General features: G+C 49.4%; 1 protein-coding gene across 5 annotated transcripts in view; it reads right to left on the bottom strand.

Annotated features, from left to right (window-relative positions):
• The window catches only part of Klhl3 (kelch like family member 3), a 118745-nt gene that overhangs the window by 58567 nt on the left and 40713 nt on the right, over positions 1–19465 (bottom strand). For all 5 annotated transcript variants that reach the window (XR_012910348.1, XR_012910349.1, XM_075969463.1 and 2 more), the window contains 2 exons: positions 11756–11877; positions 4568–4730 (listed from right to left, as the gene is read on the bottom strand). Coding sequence is in view for 3 of the 5 variants with exons in the window: in XM_075969463.1 (XP_075825578.1) it covers positions 4568–4730; positions 11756–11877 (285 nt within the window). In the remaining 2 variants the exon portion in view is untranslated. The remainder of the gene's footprint in view (positions 1–4567; positions 4731–11755; positions 11878–19465) is intronic.

Genomic DNA, 19465 nt, shown 5'->3' with positions numbered 1-19465 from the left:
TGGTCTTTCAACCAGTCTGTTTTCCCGGAACGATCGGCGACGGGTTTTGTATTAAAGTTGAAATAGGAACAAAGTGTTGGGGGAAAAAAAACAGCATTTGTTGTAAAAGCAAGAGTTTAGGGACAAGCAGACAAATGAATGCAGAGCCCAGCTGGCTAAAGACTGGGGAGGGGAGAAGAGGGACCCACAGACCCACCTGCCTGTGCTTCCAAATTTTAAAAACCCAAACTCAGGAGCCTTGAACTGGTCCCCTTCCCCAGCATGCATACGGTTTGAAAACCAGCAGTCAGAAGCCATGGTTCTAGTGTTTACAGCCTGACTCTGGGGCTCCCTCAGGGCAGCAGATGGGTCTGTCATGGGGGACAGGGGTGTCAGCTACAGGACATCTCCTCCTGCCCCTCATCCCCCATGATCCTGAAAACAGTACAGTGTATCATCCCCTCCACAGAGGAGACAGGCCAGAGTCGCTCAGCCCCGAGCGTTGACTCCTAGATCTGACCCAAAGGGTTTCCTAGAAATGTTGGCTTGGAAATATCTCGTAATGCAAGGCAGATTCCCTTCTAGAAGGCACATGACCGTAAGCCTGAGATAGTTCCTTGTATGTGACCCTAGGAGTCACCATGCATCCAAATTTATGGTGGAACAAAGAGAAGTGAAAGGCCTGGCTAGAGAAGCAGGGATAGCTGAGCGTACCAAGCCCCACCTGAGGCCAGAGGTAAAAGATCAATGAGATGAAGCAGGCCCACACCAGTCGAAGAGGACAGACACAGCCATGCTTCTCACCCCCTCTCTAAGCCTTCCTGCCCTTCTGTCTTTCCGTTGTGCTTTTGACAGCTGCATTCTCTGCACCTGGAAAACGTGACCTCCCTGTTGTAAGACGCTACAGCTGCTCAAAAGGCCATCTGGAAGACAGTCACAGGCCTGCACCCCAGAAAGGAGATCCCGTGTCTGTCATCATGCTAACTGAACCACGGAACATAGGAATGGTTGCTTGTGCCGTGAGGGGACAATCTCTGTGTGGCTGGGAGGATATGGAGCAGCCAGAAAGAGAAGAAGACATTCATATTGCATTTCCCCAAGCCCAAGATGGCTGTAAATCTGTACTAGCATCAGCTGTCTGTCTGTCTGCCTGTCTGTCTACACTGTCTGATGCTGGAATTTGGTGACTCCAAGACACGGGCTACCAAGCACCGTTTCGACAGAATAGGCCCACTCCAGCTACCTGCATTCCTCCCTGGTGACTCACGGAGCTACCCTGATCTGCAAACTGGAAGCTGTGGACAGCAAGAGTTACAAACACCAGCTCTTGGTTTGAATTCTGCCGCTGCCCTCACTAGCCGCATGCCCTCAAACCATCTCACCTCTTGGGGCTTTAGTTTCCTCAATTGCTGTAGACCTTCCCCCAGGATGCTCATGGAGTGCTTAGCGTAGGAGGGGACCAAAGCAAAAGTCCAATAAATACTAGCAACGGAAGTTCCCTAGGCTACTTATGGACAGACACACATGCGCCAATCACTTTGACAGCATCAGGACCAGGGAGCACCAGCACGATGGATGCATCGTCTCCATCCTCCCACAGATCTGGCTTCCCATCCGACAGAGAAAAGGGAGGTGAAGAAAACACGGGGCTTGTATTCATATACATGCTAGGTGGGCTAGCAGAAGATGGCGAAAGAGACAAGGAAGAGGGAAAGAGATGCCCAAGCAGCTCAGCGTCATACCCTCGCCACACTGACGAGTGGGACAGTGAGATCCCATGCACGCACATGCCTGTCCTGGCCCGGCTCCTGCTAACATCATTCGGGAAGGTGGCCTCTTCCACTCAGGGACCCTTGCTAGGAGAGAAAAGGCAGAGAAAGGAGAGCACAGGCGGACAGATGGCAAGCAGGGGTGTTCCGGCTCACAGACAACGTGGGCCAACAGGAGTGATAACTGGGGCTACTAGAGAAGTCCTTCACAAAGGTCAGCTTCAAGGTCATTTTCACCATTGGTCATGTGTGCCTGGACACGGAGACGCCACAGTCTGTGACCATTGGTCATGTGTGCCTGAACACGGAGACTCCACAGTCTGTGACCATTGGTCATGTGTGCCTGGACACAGAGACGCCACAGTCTGTGACCATTGGTCATGTGTGCCTGAACACGGAGACTCCACAGTCTGTGACCATTGGTCATGTGTGCCTGGACACAGAGATGCCACAGTCTGTGACCATTGGTCATGTGTGCCTGAACACGGAGACTCCACAGTCTGTGACCATTGGTCATGTGTGCCTGGACACAGAGATGCCACAGTCTGTGACCATTGGTCATGTGTGCCTGGACACGGAGACTCCACAGTCTGTGACCATTGGTCATGTGTGCCTGAACACGGAGACTCCACAGTCTGTGACCATTGGTCATGTGTGCCTGGACACGGAGACTCCACAGTCTGTGACCATTGGTCATGTGTGCCTGGACACGGAGACTCCACAGTCTGTGACCATTGGTCATGTGTGCCTGGACACGGAGACTCCACAGTCTGTGACCATTGGTCATGTGTGCCTGAACACGGAGACTCCACAGTCTGTGACCATTGGTCATGTGTGCCTGGACACAGAGATGCCACAGTCTGTGACCATTGGTCATGTGTGCCTGGACACGGAGACGCCACAGTCTGTGACCATTGGTCATGTGTGTCTGAACACAGTCTGTGACCATTGGTCATGTGTGTCTGAACACAGTCTGTGACCATTGGTCATGTGTGTCTGAACACAGTCTGTGACCATTGGCCATGTGTGTCTGAACACGGAGACTCCACAGTCTGTGACCATTGGTCATGTGTGCCTGAACACGGAGATCCACAGTCTGTGACCATTGGCCATGTGTGTCTGAACACGGAGACGCCACAGTCTGTGACCATTGGTCATGTGTGTCTGAACACGGAGACGCCACAGTCTGTGACCATTGGTCACGTGTGTCTGAACACAGTCTGTGACCATTGGTCATGTGTGCCTCTGTGCCAGGGGTTTGGTGAGAGAACAAAAGCAAACAGGACACTTGTCGTCTCATGGACTTGGGGCTAAGGCAGCACAGGGCAGACAGCAGGGCCTCCACTCATTTCCAAGGCCCTGGCCAGACAGAAAGCAGAAGAGCAGAGCAGACCTGGCCGTGGTCACCTGGGTGTGGGACAAGGCAAAGCTTTTCACTGAGAGGCAAGGAGGATGCTGTGCACAGGCCTAGTGATTAAAATGGCCAGACCACTTGCTGCAGTGGATAGTGAGGGAGAGTGTACATCCTGCTAACTGTGGTGGACTGCCTGCCTGGTGACTTTCGTTTCTTCTGCCTCCCAAGACTCCATCAAAATACCAGGATGACAAGCTCTCTCGAAGGGACAGTGTTGCCCAGGAGACATGTCAGACTGAGGCTCGTCCTGCTGTGTGTGGTTGTACACACATATTAAGTTCGTCCTGATGTGTCTGGTTGCACACACACATACTAAAGAATAAGACGGTTTCTGCCTTTCTGATGTTTGTGAACATTTATTCTGGTTAAAGCACCTCACTGTGATAACTGAGTGGCTCCGTTGGGAGGAAGACAGAGGATGAAGTGTGGGTAAGGTGGTGTGTGTGAGAGACAGAAAGTCTGTGGAGGCCTGTTCTTATTCTCCTGGAGAAGTCAACACAAGAATCTAAAGCAAACTTAAAATTAACAATGTTCACAATTTTCAGAGGTAAATGGAGGAAGCCAACACATGAAATAGCTTTTTGTTTAGATGTTTTATTTATGTCTAACTATGTGTCTGTGTGTGGGTATGTGCATGTGGGTGCAAGTACACAAGGAGACCAGAAGAGGGCATCAGATCCCTCGAGCTGGAGTTAAAGAATGCGAGACACCAACATGGTGTCTGACTCTGCAATCTCATTCTCGTTTGGGAGTTGGTTGGTGTTTGCTTTGGTTTTGGTTTTGACATGGGGTTTTTATCATGGAGGCCACAGTGGCCGTGAACTTGTAGTGATCCTCCGGCCGCTGCAGGGCTGAATCACAAGTATAATTAAAAATCAGTGACTGTAGAAAGCAAAATGGTGTGTACAGAGGATACCTGTTAATCACCAGGAGCCCAGAACATATTTAACCTCCAATATCATCTACAAAGAACAATTTAACCAAAGGAAATTGGTCTTAAACCACAAAGATCTATTTCAACCCTAAGCTCAGTTTATTCCACATATGCACACGTGCACACACATGCACACACACGCACACACACGCACACAAATTCATGTACACTCATACACACACATACAAATTCACACACCCACACTCAAATACTCATATTCTCTCTCACTGACACACACTCCCAAGACTCCTCAGACATTTCTCTGCCAGCTACTTCCCACAGACAAATCAGCCACATCCCATTCAGCAACAACTGAGACTTGTGTACTGTTAATTGTCTGTGCTTTGTCTCCCTAACCAAATCATCGAGGCTCTGCCATAGGAACAACTTCTCAAAACTTCGGCGGGTCCTCAACAGGATGAGTGACAGAACCCACCAGCCCTGAAGAAACGCGGGCCGCCCGGGCCTTACCTGCGTAGGCGTTGGCCTGCTGCAGGAGGTCGGTGCACGTGTGGACGTCTGCGAATGCGCGGATGCCCAGGCAGTTGGTGGGGTGCAGCTGGGACTGCAGAAAGTCACAGCAGTTCTGCCGAACGTCCATGAGCTGCAGCAAGCTGGCTGCCGGGAGCAGCACCTGCAAGAGAAGGCCATAGTCTGAGACTCCGGGTCCCACCCCCAGGGCTCGTCTCCAGTAACCACTCTTCCCGTACGTGTCTGTGATGGTATACTCAAGGTTTTCTCACGGCTCTCCACAGCCTTTCACTGAGTCGTCCAAACTTCCCAGTCTGCTGTGCAGCCTTGCTTTCTGCTATTCTGCCCTCAAGGCCACACCCACATGGGGTCTCAGTACCATCCTAACCTATAAAGTCTCCCATGGTGGTCTCCAGGCCAGGACTTTAGTAAAATGCAGGTTTGGGTTCAGCAGGAAGGTAGGCTGAACCTATTCATTACTAAGAACTCAAGCAATCTTATACCTGCGGGACCAGGAACCTCACTCAGGGTGACAAAATGTGTACCCATGTACAGCACACGCAGAGGCTCTGTGTCCTTGGTTACACACTGGTGTGACCCAGAGAATTGTAAATCCTGACGCCTGGGTGTCCTGTCTAAAGATTCTGATGTGTATGAGCAGGCTATATGGTTTCTTCTGAGATCAAAACCTTCCATCTTGGAAGAAATCTTGTTGAGCTACTGATGTCTACAGAGAGGTTAAACAGCAGACGATCCATGAAGAGGAGAAACACCCCACCCTTCAGAGAGGCTCTCAAGCTAAGGAAGCAAACAACCCAACAGCTCCAGGAAGTCCCCGAAACTCATCAGATCTACTGGGCCCTCCCTCCCCAGGTTTGTCCAAGCAATAAGGACAAGAGAGAGACAGACAATCTCAGACAAGCTGAGCTACCTGAAGGAAGAGGAGACCAGCTGAGCTTCCTCCTGAACTCTGTGCAAAGGATGATCTCCAACTTACTGAGCTGACTAGACTATGCAGTGAGCTCCAGGTTCCCAGCTTTGTTCTTGGAGTCATTTCTGCCCCTGTAAGCTCACCCTCGCCTATACTCCTTTAAGTGACTCCAATAGAACTGATCGGCTTTACCAAGTTAGACTTTGACGGCATCTGCACTTTGGTCTGTTGTCGGTTCCCTGTTTGGGGTGAATGGGTGTCGGTTTGCTTCTCTCCTGGAACAGAGCTACACAACAGCTCTGAGCTGGGCACAGCGAGATGTTTAAGGCTCCCTTCCATGCTTCTGCAGCCAGCCAAGTCTAAGAGCCACTTCCCTGCGACCTTCAGTGTGCTGCCCTCACTCAGAAAGGTACTTGTTGTGTGCCTCATTGGCTCATTCTCACTGTTGAGCGCCTGTATACCAGGCACGGGTCGAGGCTCTAGGATTCAGTCGTAAGCACAACAACCCGATCTTGCTTTGACGGTGCTTATCAACTGACTGAAAGGAGAGCCAAGTTTTCTTTTTAAAAGTCACAGGACACTTGCTTATTCTGCATCATGGAAAACAGAATAGTTCTTGCTTGGGTGTGTGCAAATGTTTTTCCTAGTAACCAGGGGAGACTGGATTGAGCAGGCCTGCTGGGCACTCTCTGTCAAGCTTCCCAAGGCTGCCCAAACCTGTCCTCTAGATCATAAAAACAAGATAAAAGGCATACCCCCACTCTGGACTCTACTGTCCCACTCAATCTGTGAAAGAGACAGGTAGCCAGATAATTTACCAAAAAGAAACTTAGGGGAAAACCACAGAGTGTTGAAAGATTCTGTAATTTGCAGAGCCCAGCACCAGTTCCTCCCAGCAATTCCCTGTTCTCAGGGAAAGAAGCTGAGCCAGACCAGCTCCAGCTGTTCCCATCCACAATGGCTCGCCCAGGGAGGCATGGCAGCAGGCAGATATGTCTGCGTGCTTTATTCTGGGCATCACAGATGTGTGTGTGTGTGTGTGTGTGTGTGTGTGTGTGTGTGTGTGTGTGTGTAATTCTGGATGGATGAATGGATGGATAGATGATAGATAGATAGATAGATAGATAGATAGATAGATAGATAGATAGATGATAGATAATTTAAATGCTGATCTTCTCCCAAAACATCTTTGCACCCCCCATAAAGACTCCCATCACCTCTACGTGCTTAGGCCCAAAACAATGTCCCACTGATCATTCTTGGGCCTTGTCCTTCCACAGGGGTAACCAACTGTCCTGGTTCGACAGGACTGGGGGACATCACAGGACTTTCTATGCTGTGGAAGGACGACTGTGTCCCATTCATCATCCCCTCCCAAAGGCATCAGCGGCCCACCCCCTACCCCTGTGTGTCGGGCGGACCGGGCATCTCCTCGCCACAGAGAACTCTGCCTATCTGCAGCTAGCTTCCCCTTCTCCCACCCCACTCCTGCCCTCCAGCCGCCTCCCGCCTGCTGTGTCCCCAGCAAGGCTGAGTTAAATTAGCACAGTGTCCTTGGTGTTTGCTGGCCCACTGATTCATTCCTGAAGAAGAAGATAAAAATCTCCTTCACCTCAGAGTTTTAAAACGTCAGTGAACCCAGCTACAGCCCGGATCTAACTGCAGGAGCTCCGTCCCCACCACACAGCCTCCGTCCACTAAGCAGTCATAAAACTGGAAAACTCAATTAACCTGTGGACCGCTCAGCCTGGCCACACAGATTCCAAGATCAGATTAGTTCTGCCTGCCGGTGAGCTGAAAGTCCGTTAGCCGTTCTCGCTGAATACGCACTGGGAATGGAAGGCTGTACACCAGGGGGCTTCCACAGCACCCCAGCCGTTCCTCCTGCATTGTCTGTCATTGTCTGACCCAGCTTGTTTCAGGATAAGTCCTGGGGGACCCCTCAGTTCTAGGCAGCCTGGGACATGTATTCATGCTAGGATGGGGTTCCATCTTACCCAGTGACTTTCAAGATGCCTGAGACTCCTGTCTCTCCCCAGACTGCATTCCCTGCCGAGCCCCAGTGAGACCTCGTCAGATACACAGATTCCTCCCTTCCCCTCATTCTCTCCAGGAAGAAAGCGCAGTTTAGTGATTAAGTCTTCAAGCTCGTGACAACCAGCTCGAGAAATATAATAATAAATTATTTCCTGAGCACATGCCTTCGCTTGCACTCCCAGCACCTAACACCTCCGTGGGCAAGCTACCCACACAGCTTTCAGTTTCCTGACTATTCGCAAACCCACGTAGTATACAAAAACCAATGAGACTCCCACCTTGCTGTGACCCACACCCCCACCCTTCATCTTGCTTGGCCCTCTCCCATCTGAGCACCTTGAACTGGCATGGGTTACTGGTTTCTCTAAAGGCTCCTACACTCTTTGATCTCAGACTCAAAGGCTATTTTCTACACACACACACACACACACACACACACACACACACATGCACACACACACCCTCCCTGCTTCACTCAGGACAGAAAGGAAAGTGGAGAGGATGGAGAGACCAAGAGATTAGCCATTTCCTATGCACTGAGACCTCATCAGACTGACCCACGCATGCATGCACACACACACACACTCCCAGGGGTAAACATGTATGAGATGACTGGTCAGTCCCATCTTCCACATTTGCAGGACTTGAGCGTTTCCTCTTCCCTGCTTCCTGAGGCCAGCTCCATTCTCGTTTCTGAAGCAGACTGTGGGATTAGACCCCTTGGCCACTGAAGGGACGGAAGCTGGAGCCCTGGGAAGGGAGTCAGCGGGAACTCCCATCAGCATGGAAGATTATCCCGGGTCAAAAGCTCCCACGTGCCTTTCCCGCCTCACTCCTAAAAGACCCTGAATGGCCCATGGTGAAGAGTTTACAGGTTCCCCTCGGATTGTTGCAAACAGCGAGGTCTCCATTCCTCACATGCTGGGCCTGTCTTGTTTTCTCTCTCCCTCCGATAACATGAAAGCGTGGCAAAGGATATCCCGTCGCAGGCCTTGCTTCCTTTTGCAAAAACAAGAGGAAATGCCCTGCCTCAGAAAGTACCTAGACCTGGAACAGCATCCAGGGGGTGGGGGGGCAGGGCTAGACACCAGCAGGGGCGTGTGGAGCACCAGGTGAAGGGCACCCAGAGAGCCTCGAAGCTGAACTCCGCGAAGGCTGACAGAGCAATGGTGCGAGGGGAAGGGAGAACAGAAAAGCACAAGCAACGGACGGGTGACAGGACAGCCCGGTCATCAAAGTGTCACTTTTAACTCTGCTGTCTCCACGTACTTACTGGCCATGTGGCTGAGGACGACAGCCTGCGTTTCCCAGTCTCAACAGCACAGTGGGCCTGGTCACAGTCGTGCCAGAACAGCTTGTGAGAATCAGCCAGGTGGCACGCTCGTAGCGCGAGCACGGCCCTGCACAGAGAGTGCACAGCCGCTGTCGGGTTTGATTATAATTAAACCACGGGAGCAGAAACCAAGGCTCCAGTCACTCGCTTAAGTTCGGCACAGCCACAAAGGTTAGTCAGGTCCCCACTCCACTTACTCCCGTGTGACCCAGGTCGCTAAGTCCTTTTGTCATCAGCTACAAACAGGGCTGGTATTGGTGTCCCACTGGTGCTAATGAGGATGAGGTCAAGGGACTGGAGTCTAACAGCATTACTGTCAGACAGACCTGTCCGCATCTCCACCATGGGAGAGCCACATCTCCAAGGACCAGACTGAGAGGGAGTAAGATTTAACTCTCAGGGCCATTCAATCAAGCCCCAATCCCTGACAGCACGTCCCCAGGGGATGGGGGGAGGCACTCCCAGCCTGGGGGAGGGGAGGGGCACACAGACAGCAAAGGCAAACCAGACTACCTCCTCTTCCTTCAGAGTTTGGCCCAAACACTTCCTGAGTGTGGTCTGCCCTGCTTATCCCCATCAGGCAGCAGCGACTACTTCCTCCTGTTCGCCTCCACCAGGGCCCCCCATCTGTGTCTGCCCACAGAGCAGCTGTTCCTTGGGGAAGCAGCCTGTCACAGCGTCTTCTCTGTAGACACTGTCTGCCCGCACGGGGCAGTAGCTCAGAAAACAAAAAAGGTGCTGAGTGTCCAATAAATGAAGGTGTACATCCCAGCACTGAATAGCCAATCGAATGAAGATCTACAGCCCAGCACTGAGTGTCCAATAAATGAAGGTCTACAGCCCAGCACGAGGGAGGCAGGCTCCAACAGCCTGCAGCCCTGGGCCTTCTACATGGTGCTTTCTACCCCTAACTACTGAGAAGCTAGCCCAAAGGCCCTTCTCAGAAGAACAGCTGATGCCTGGCCCAGGCCTCTATCCATGCCAAGCATTCTAGGCACACCCCAGGAGGTATCCCAAACTATGCTCCTACTTGGCAGAGTTCCCAGACTCGTCTAGATCAGATGGGGTTAGCCCCACCCTGACTCTTTACCATGACTATCTGGCCACCCGGCTACCTGTCCTCAGTCCCCATCAGCACCCAGTGCCTTCTGCATGTGAGTGATGACATCACAGTTCTCTCTTCTAGGTACTCGTATGCACCATATGCTAGGTCTCTCGTTCTGAAGCCCGTGTCAACATGCTCACACAACTCCATCGTTTTAAATGGTGTCATCATGCCCATATCGATGAAATACAAACACTGGAAAACAAGGCTCAAGGAGATCAAGTAGCTTGGGTCCGAACACAGTGAGTTTATGAAGACCTCTAAAATGGGTTCTCTACACCTCTGCTCTGGAGGAGACGGAACCTCTAGAATGGGTGCCCACACCTCTGCTCTGTGGAAGACACAGAACCTCCAGAATGGGTGCCCTACACCTCTATTCTGTGGAGGAGACGGAACCTCTAGAGTGGGTGCCCTACATCTCTGCTCTGTAAAGGACACAGAACCTCTAGGATGGGCGCCCTACACCTCCGTTCTGTGGAGGAGACGGAACCTCTAGAATGGGTGCCCTACACCTCTGCTCTGTAGAGGACACAGAACCTGTAGGATGGGCGCCCTACACCTCCGTTCTGTGGAGGAGACAACTTGTAGAATGGGTGCCTCACACCTCCACTCTGTGGAGCGGACTGAACTTGACTCCAGGGTGTCAGGGCCGGGGACTGATAAGGCTCTGGGAAGTGGCTGGGAAGCAAAGGGCAGGCACACAGACACTCATTCCACGGCCTCAACTTGAAACTTAACCCTAAAAAAGGCCCTGCCCAAATCCCTTCCTTCATCCAGTGTCCCTTAGCATCCTCTCGCTGCAAGGGACTGTGCACAGATGTGGCTTGTGTGTTTGCCTAAGGGATGTCTGTCCTTACCCCTACCCTGCAGACACCACGGGACCAGTGCTGTTACATCTACAGTGCCCAACAAGGGGTGTGGCAGGCAATAGAAACATTGGGGCAGAGATGAAAGAACAAGCAATTACCAATCCAGTCTCTCAGACAGAGCCAGCCTGGAAGCGTGGTGTCTTTAAGAAGGGAAATAGGCCTCTTGCTCACTAAAGAGGTGTGAGACTCAAGTACATAAAGTGGCTGTGCAAAAACAAAACAACAACCAAAAACTAAAACTAAATAATAACAACAAGAAAAATCTTCGAATCACACATACGCCATTGCTCTTGTTAAACAGTAAAAGCAGGAGAATGTATCCTTGTCGGTTTAGCCTCGTGATCTGTGAAGGTCAAGAGTGCCTCCCAGTTAGCTCCCCAACTGGAGCACAATATGGATGTCCTCTCTTGGGTCCTCTTTGTCTTCACTGACTCCCAGGCTTCAGATGCCAGGCAGGGCTGAGAAAGGGGGAAAGGCACACACAGTATGCCATAACCACACTACCTGAGACTCCATCCTCTGCTCAGGGCCTTCACATGACCAAAGCTAAAAGATAAGAAACATTAACAGCCTCACACCCCGCTGGGATGAAAGAACAACCTGGAGAGAAGAAGGGATCACCAAGCTTCTGGCTCCCCCTTCATAAGCTAAACACAACATGAGCTAAAAACTCCTGACTCCCGGGCTGGGCTCATGCAAAGGGGTTTATTATGTGACCCAGTGCTGAAAAGCATAGCTACTTACGCTAAACATAGGTATTTAGGGCCAGCTGGCCCACGGGTTGGCCATGTGACCCAGGTAAAGTGGCTTAATTCTCTGCAGCTTGGTTTCCGCTGTAGTGACCTCTGAGGAGCCGTGAGGGTTAAATGGCAGGGACTGAGTGTGTGGCACATGGGCCAGCGGCAGAGATTACCTGCACATTCTCTTCGGTCACCTCGATTTCCGCCGTGTAGATGTAATCAATCAGCTTGCTGAGAGTCTGCCCATCCACGTCCTTGATTTCAATCTTCTTGGCTTTACTCTCAGACATGTCACCTAGAGTTCACAACAACACAGAAAGGACACAAATTGGGTGCCTGTGGCCAATTGGCTTCCCATGTTGTCCTGGAAACCACCGGAGAGAGTCAGGCACAGAGACATCCAGGTAATAATGACCGTGGGTCTCGGACCACTCATAACCAAGCGTAGGCATTCTGTGTTCTGCTGCCTGTTTCTGTAGACGAGGCCTGGGCAACACTTCCTGACAGCTGCATTCAGGACCAGATAGGCGAGCAAACTCTTCACAGGCCCTGAAGGTGGGCAGGTCTTGGAAGAGGAATTTGCAAATGCCCAAACCACCGTGACTACGTGAAAAAACTAGAACTTGCCATGTGCTAACTATGGCCAAATGCTAAGGAAGCACTTCAAATTCTTGCCTCTTCCAAACGTCACAGAAATGTGTGGTGTTTGCAATATCAGCCTCATCTTCTAGAGAGGAAAACAAGGCCCAGAAAGGCAGCTCCTTCCTCCTGTGCTCCTTCATCTGAAGGGCCAGGGTGAGTTGAAAGGGAGTCTGACTTGAGAATCCACAGCTTTAAACACCGTGCGATCCTAAGTTCCAGAAACACAGAGAAGAAACAATAGATCATTCCTGGGAGCTATAACAAGGCCTCCCAGGAGAGAGCACATTTATCTGGGGGTGACAGGATGAAGAAATATTCCTGAGACAGCAAAGGTGGGAAGGGGGGGGGGGAGGATGTGGGCTAAGTGGACAGAAGAAAAGACCCAAGAGGATTCTGTATCCGAGGGACAGGGAGAGGCTGATGAAGGACACTAAAAAGAAATCCCACACTAGCTCAGAACTGAGTATGATAAAGGGTTATTTATTTAGGGGCAGACTCACAGATCACAATCTTCTGCATGAATGGGGAACAGGAACCGAATCATGCCACCCAGAAGAGAGGTCAGATGCGCTCTTTACATTGGCATATATGGTATAAGAGGCCATGCCCAAGTGGGCCGGTAACTTAAAGGCTACTGGCTGAAGGAATCCCTACAGCAGGCTGGTGTGGCTGGGCACGGGGTACAGGGTGAGGAAGGTAGCTAGAGAGGCACACATGGCCATAAATAATGGAGCCCTATACATCACACTAGAGAGATCTGCATGGCCATAGCTGGTAGAATCTTATACATGATACAAAGGGGCTTCATCCAAAGGGTGATGTCACTGAGAAGTTCTAAACAGGGAGTTACAAGAACAGATGGAATGTTTTCCTTGAGAATTTCATACATGCGTACTGGCAGCTCCTGAGTCCAGTTAGTGCTGGTCATATGTCTGTGTGCTCAGGGCTGACCATTCAGGATTAGATAACCTCTCAGGGGGCCTCTCTCCGGAGAATACTGATTCTCTCTCATCAGTCACTAGCTGCCTGTAGCTCTTCACCTAGGGGTGGGGCCCTGAGAGATGGCATGCCAACTGGCGTTGTCATTTGGAGGTCTTGCTTCGGTGACTACAGCATTACAATGTTGTGGGTGCAGCTCCCTGTCCTAGCAGAAGGCACTGCCTCTCTGCGGACTCTGGCTCTTACAATCCTGCTTCCTCCAGCCTGATGCTCCCTTGGGAGTAGCAGCTGTGTTCTAGATGGGTATTCTACGGTCACTTGTTACCTGAATTTAGACCCATTGTGGATTTCTCTGATGGGCTCCAGATGGAAATTTCTGAATGAAATTCCGGATACAGGGGTGGGAGAGAGCCACCATGAAGGCAGAAAGAACAGCCGGGAGGCCCTGATAATAACCTAGGAAGAGTATGTAGCCAGGAAGCAAGAGCAATGTGGGTACCACATTCTCAGTCACAAGAGCAGACAATGCCCGTGTTGGCCTGAACCAGTCTCTTCAGCAAGGGTTGGGGACTTCAGGCAACAGAGACAGCAGAAGACCAAAACAGAGGTCAATCTGACCACATGGAAAACACAGCCAGAAGCTGGTGTGAGTATACACAGAGCCTGGTGATCGTTCTCTCTCAAATCCATGCCAGAGCCAAGAAAATCCAGTACAGCACAGCAGGCAGGCTTCTGCCGCCCACCTCCAGCTACGGAAACACGCCACCAGCCCACGGTACCCCATCCCGCCACAGCTCCAGGGCTGAGTGGCTCTAGAACGGGGGAACGGATGTGTTGGGGTTGTCAAATCCTCCTGCCAGTCTCCTTGTCTGACCAGCTCTGCGAGGAGCCCCTTTCCGACTTTCCCCTCTCTGGGTACCGGGAAGGCCAATGGCTAGAACATACTGAGTCCTGGCTGGGGTAGAGGTGAGAAGAAGCAGGGGAAGGTGGCTGACTTCTGCCCCGAAGATGGGGGCCCTGATCCTCCCGAGTTTATGCTAAGTCACACAAACAAAACCAAGCTCAGGCAAAGAAATCAGAAGTTACTGTTTCTTCTTCCAAATGGCTTAGAAGTTCACTAATTAGGGTCAAACTGTGAACCATATCACAAAAGATGCTGGGTTTAAGAACCTAGGTTTTAGAAATAGGATTCTGAAAGCGTAGCTGGCTGCAAGAACTCAGAAGCACGCAGTCAGGTCTGGGCTGACCGCCCTCCCTCTGGAATCTACATGTGGGAGTCAAGTCAGGGTTTTCGAACTTTAGATAAACAAATCGAAACTATTGAAATTGTATGAAAACCTCTGTGTGTGTGTGTGTTAACACACCCCTGGGCACAGGGTGGAGTGGAATTCCACTTTCTGGAACGATAACAGTTTTAGCAAACTCTTTCAGGTTTCTGTGGCCCGCAGAAGACAAGCAGGCCTCTCTAGACGGGGCTTCCTGGGCTGTGGATCATCTTGCATGGCGCTCAGAATCAAGTACAGAGAGAATCCGCATTGTCTCTGGCAGTGCTCGCTGGCGTGTGGCCATTCAGCTTTGCTGCAGCCTGAACACCTGTATGCACTGGACCCTGTACTAGCCACCACTGCCACGCCAAGAAACCGCCTGAAACACACTGGCTCAGAGAATATGGTATTTTATGGGCCGCGTTGTTTTTATTGTCATATAAGCTATTCTGCACCTATAGAAACATAACCATTCAAAGCTGGAAAACAGAATTTTAAGTATTTCCTGGCTGTCATTCCCCAGCATACATCAAAGTAGTGTATCTCTGCACTATGTTGTATTAGAATATTTAGTTTTAAATATTGCTGTGCGGAGCATAGGAAACTCTAGCAGAGGAAAACACAGAATGGGAGAGAGTTTGCTAGCCGTGCTCTAGACACGGGGTTAATACCTAGAACACAGTACAAGAACTAAAGGTCGGGGAGATGGCTCAGTGAGTGACGCATTTGCCACACGAGGCAGATGGCTGTCCGCAATCCCAGACACCCCTTCAGGAGATGGGAGTGGGGATGGGGAACCTCCAGAAGCTGAAGGCCAGCCTGAAGAGTTTCTGTCCCAAACAAGGCAAAAGGGAGGAACCAATGCTCAAAGGTTGTCCTAACCTCTATACATGTGGGTGCTTACACATATACACACACAAAAAAAAAACCTACAAAATTAAACAGACATATACACACACTGTGAGTCAGTAAATAGGCTAATAGAATATTTATCTAAAGTAGAAACAAAAGTGGCCAATGTTTTTAAACTGTTTGATATCATTAACTATCAGGGAAATATGTATTAAAACTACTTTGAGATTCCATCACAACCCAGTCAAAATGACTATTACCAGGAAAACCAGTGACAATAAATGCTTTTGAGGATGTGTAGGAGAAGTGTAGCCACAGATGGTAGAAGTGTGAACTGGTGGAGCCGTTTTGGTAATCAGATTCCCAAAAAATTAAAAACAGAACTGCCTGTTGACCCAACTGTATCAGTCTTGAACACACACCAAACACATTCATGCTCACTGCTGCTCTGTTCACACTGAACACATCCATCCATGCTCACTGCTGCTCTGTTCACACTGAACACATCCATGTTCACTACTGCTCTGTTCACACTGAACACATCCATCCATGCTCACTGCTTCTCTGTTCGTATCAAACACATCCATCCATGTCCACTGCTGCTCTGTTCACACCAAACACATCCATCCATATTTACTGCTGCTCTATTCACACTGAACACATCAATGTTCACTGTTCCTGTACTCACACCAAACACATCCATCCATATTCACTATTGCTCTGTTCACACCAAACACATCCATCCATGTTTACTGCTGCTCTGTTCACACAAAACACATCAATGCTCACCGCTGCTCTGTTCACACCAAACACATCCATGTTCACTGTTGCCCTGTTCACACCAAACACATCCCTGTTCACCACTACTCTGTTCACACCAAACACATCCATGTTCACTGTTGCCCTGTTCACACCAAACACATCCCTGTTCGCCACTACTCTGTTCAAACCAAACACATCCATGTTCGCCACTACTCTGTTCACACCAAACACATCCATGTTCACTGCTGCTCTGTTCACACCAAACGCATCCATGTTCACTGCTGCTCTGTTCACACCAAACACATTCCTGTTCGCCACTACTCTGTTCACACCAAACACATCCATGTTCACTGTTGCCCTGTTCACACCAAACACATCCATGTTCGCCACTACTCTGTTCAAACCAAACACATCCATGTTCGCCACTACTCTGTTCACACCAAACACATCCATGTTCACTGCTGCTCTGTTCACACCAAACACATCCATGTTCACTGCTGCTCTGTTCCCACCAAACACATCCATGTTCACTGCTGCTCTGTTCACACCAAACACATCTCTGTTCGCCACTACTCTGTTCACACCAAACACATCCATGTTCACTGCTGCTCTATTCACACCAAACACATCCATGTTTGCCACTACTCTGTTCACACCAAACACATCCATGTTCACTGCTGCTCTGTTCACACCAAACACATCCATGTTCACTGCTGCTCTGTTCACACCAAACACATCCATGTTCACTGCTGCTCTGTTCACACCAAACATATCCCTATTCGCCACTACTCTGTTCATACCAAACACATCCATGTTCACTGCTGCTCTGTTCACACCAAACACATCCATGTTCACTGCTGCTCTGTTCACACCCAACACATCCATGTTTGCCACTACTCTGTTCACACCAAACACATCCATGTTCACTGCTGCTCTGTTCACACCAAACACATCCATGTTCTCTGCTGCTCTGTTCCCACCAAACACATCCATGTTCACCACTGCTCTATTCACACCCAACACATCCATGTTCACTGCTGCTCTGTTCACACCAAACACATCCATGTTCTCTGCTGCTCTGTTCCCACCAAACACATCCATGTTCACCACTGCTCTATTCACACCCAACACATCCATGTTCACTGTTGCCCTGTTCCCACCAAACACATCCATGTTCACCGCTCCTCTATTCACACCCAACACATCCATGTTCACTGCTGCTTTACTCAACAATATAAAGGAAATGGAGTTGGTCCAGATGTCTACCAGCAAACAGACACGTGGAAAATGCAAATGTGGCTCCAAATTCACAATGAAATTCTATTTTGACATAAAGCAAAGTGAAGTCTACCAGAAAATACTCTACTATGGAAAGTAACCCAGGTTCAGAAAGACAAATATTGTATATTCTCTCTTAATATGTGTATCTTAGCTTCCCCGTTTTTAAAGTTTGTGTGTGTGTGTTTGTGTATGTTTGTCTGTATGTGTGTGTTTTTATGTATGTGTGTTTGTATGTGTATATGTGTGCTTGTATGTGTATGCGTGTATTTGTATGTATGTGTTTGTGTGTGTGTATTGTGTGTGTGTGTGTGTGTGTGTGTGTGTATAGAGGTTGGGTGTTTGTCATACAACATAAAGAAGCCACCATAAAATGGGGGTGGGGAGATGTTGAAGACTGAGGCGAGGAAACAGGACTAGGCAACGTGGAGGGAAGGGGGCTACTGGGTAAAACATAAAAGCCTGGGGAAGGAGGATGGGAGTGGGCAGAAGAAACAAGAACTATTTTGTTTGAAATGCTGTAATACTTTGTATACTGGTTAAAAATGTGTATCTTTTTAAAATTCCTGTTTAAGTTTCTGACCTGAATGTTTCCTCAGAATTAACACCACCTCCCAGGAGGGCTGAGACTAAGGGAATGTGTCACCAAATCCTGTTTGAGCTGTGCTGGGGTTAAATCCAGGGCTTCCTGCATGCTAGGTAAACACTACATCCTCAGGCCTATGAAGAAATTTTATCATTTATTAAAGATGAGAACAGATTTTTACATTAAAGAGATGAATGAGCATACAGTTAAATCTGAGTTTTGCGAGAGAAAAACCAGTTCAACAATTTTGAGCCAATTTGAAGCAAGCTTTAGTTAGATACTGGCAGGAAGCTGCACTCTGACCAAGTCCACTCCTGGGTTCCCAGGAAATGGCTACGAGTCACATTTGGCTGAGACTTAAGGAACAAAACCACAGGGCTACTGTGTTTCCCCTCGGATCCAATCAGGGAAAAGTACACATCCTGATGTACTTCCTGACCACGTGCCTCCCACCTACGTCCAATCAGAGGCAAGCTTACATCCTGACCTATTCCCAGCCCACAACCTCCCACCCACAGGTGATTAAACACACTCAGTGCAGGTGGGGCAAGCAAACAGGACAAACGGGAAGTTATTCTTACCTGTCCTAACTGCAAACGGGACTCTTAACCTACAAGGTCTATTTTTCCCAGTTTGGTCTCTGTAAATTTACACCGTACATTGCTCTTGTTCCATTCCGGTCTCACGTTGGAGGCGTGGCATTGAAAGTTCAAAGTCATCCTCGGCTACATAGTGAGTATCTAGGCCAGGCCTCACTGTCTCAAAAAGTAAATAATAGGGGCTAGAGAGATGGCTCAGAGGTTAAGAGCACTGGATGCTCTTTCCAAAGGTCCCGAGTTCAAGTCCCAGCACAACCATCTATAATGAGATCTGGTGCCCCCTTCTGGCAGGCAGGCATCCATGCGAGCAGAACACTACATGAATCTTTAAAAAAAAAATTAAATCTTTAAAAAGATTCTTTAAAGAACAAATAAATAAACTTTTAAAAAGTAAATTTGATGTCTGTTTTATATAGCTACTTTACATTTTCAAATGATTCATGATCATGAGCAGAAAAGGTTTAAGGAACCCTATGCCACAAAACTTTTCTTGCTTCTTTGGATAATTGTGAAATTTCAGTAAATAAGAAAAGGACACTGAAAGCAAACACCGGGCCTCCCAGCAACGGTGCCTTTCTAAGTGCACTCTGCGGAGGGTCCGCGAGGCGGTTCAGGGAGCAAAGGCTCCTGACCCCAAGACTGGCCATGGAGCTCAACCTCCAGAGTCCGCGGGTGGAAAACGACTCTCGCAGGTTTGCCTCTACTCTCCACGCACATGCTATGACACACACACACCACACACATGCACGCACGCACATACACACCAAATAAATAAATAAACGTTTAAAAAGAAAGCTCCCTTGTAGTAAACGAAGAGATGTAACTGTGGACACATAACTAGAAAATACTCCTGCAATTTTCTAAAATTTTCTAAGTTTGCTCACCTTGTGTGTGTGTGTGGTGCTCGCATCTTCAGGCTCGGCAGCAAGTGCCTTTACCTGCTGAGCCGTCCTGTTGGCC

This window comes from Microtus pennsylvanicus, chromosome 4 (genome assembly GCF_037038515.1).
Source record: "Microtus pennsylvanicus isolate mMicPen1 chromosome 4, mMicPen1.hap1, whole genome shotgun sequence".
NCBI classification, from domain to species: domain Eukaryota; kingdom Metazoa; phylum Chordata; class Mammalia; order Rodentia; family Cricetidae; genus Microtus; species Microtus pennsylvanicus.
The sequence above is the reverse complement of the archived record's forward strand: the minus strand, read 5'-3'. Positions and strand labels throughout refer to the sequence as shown.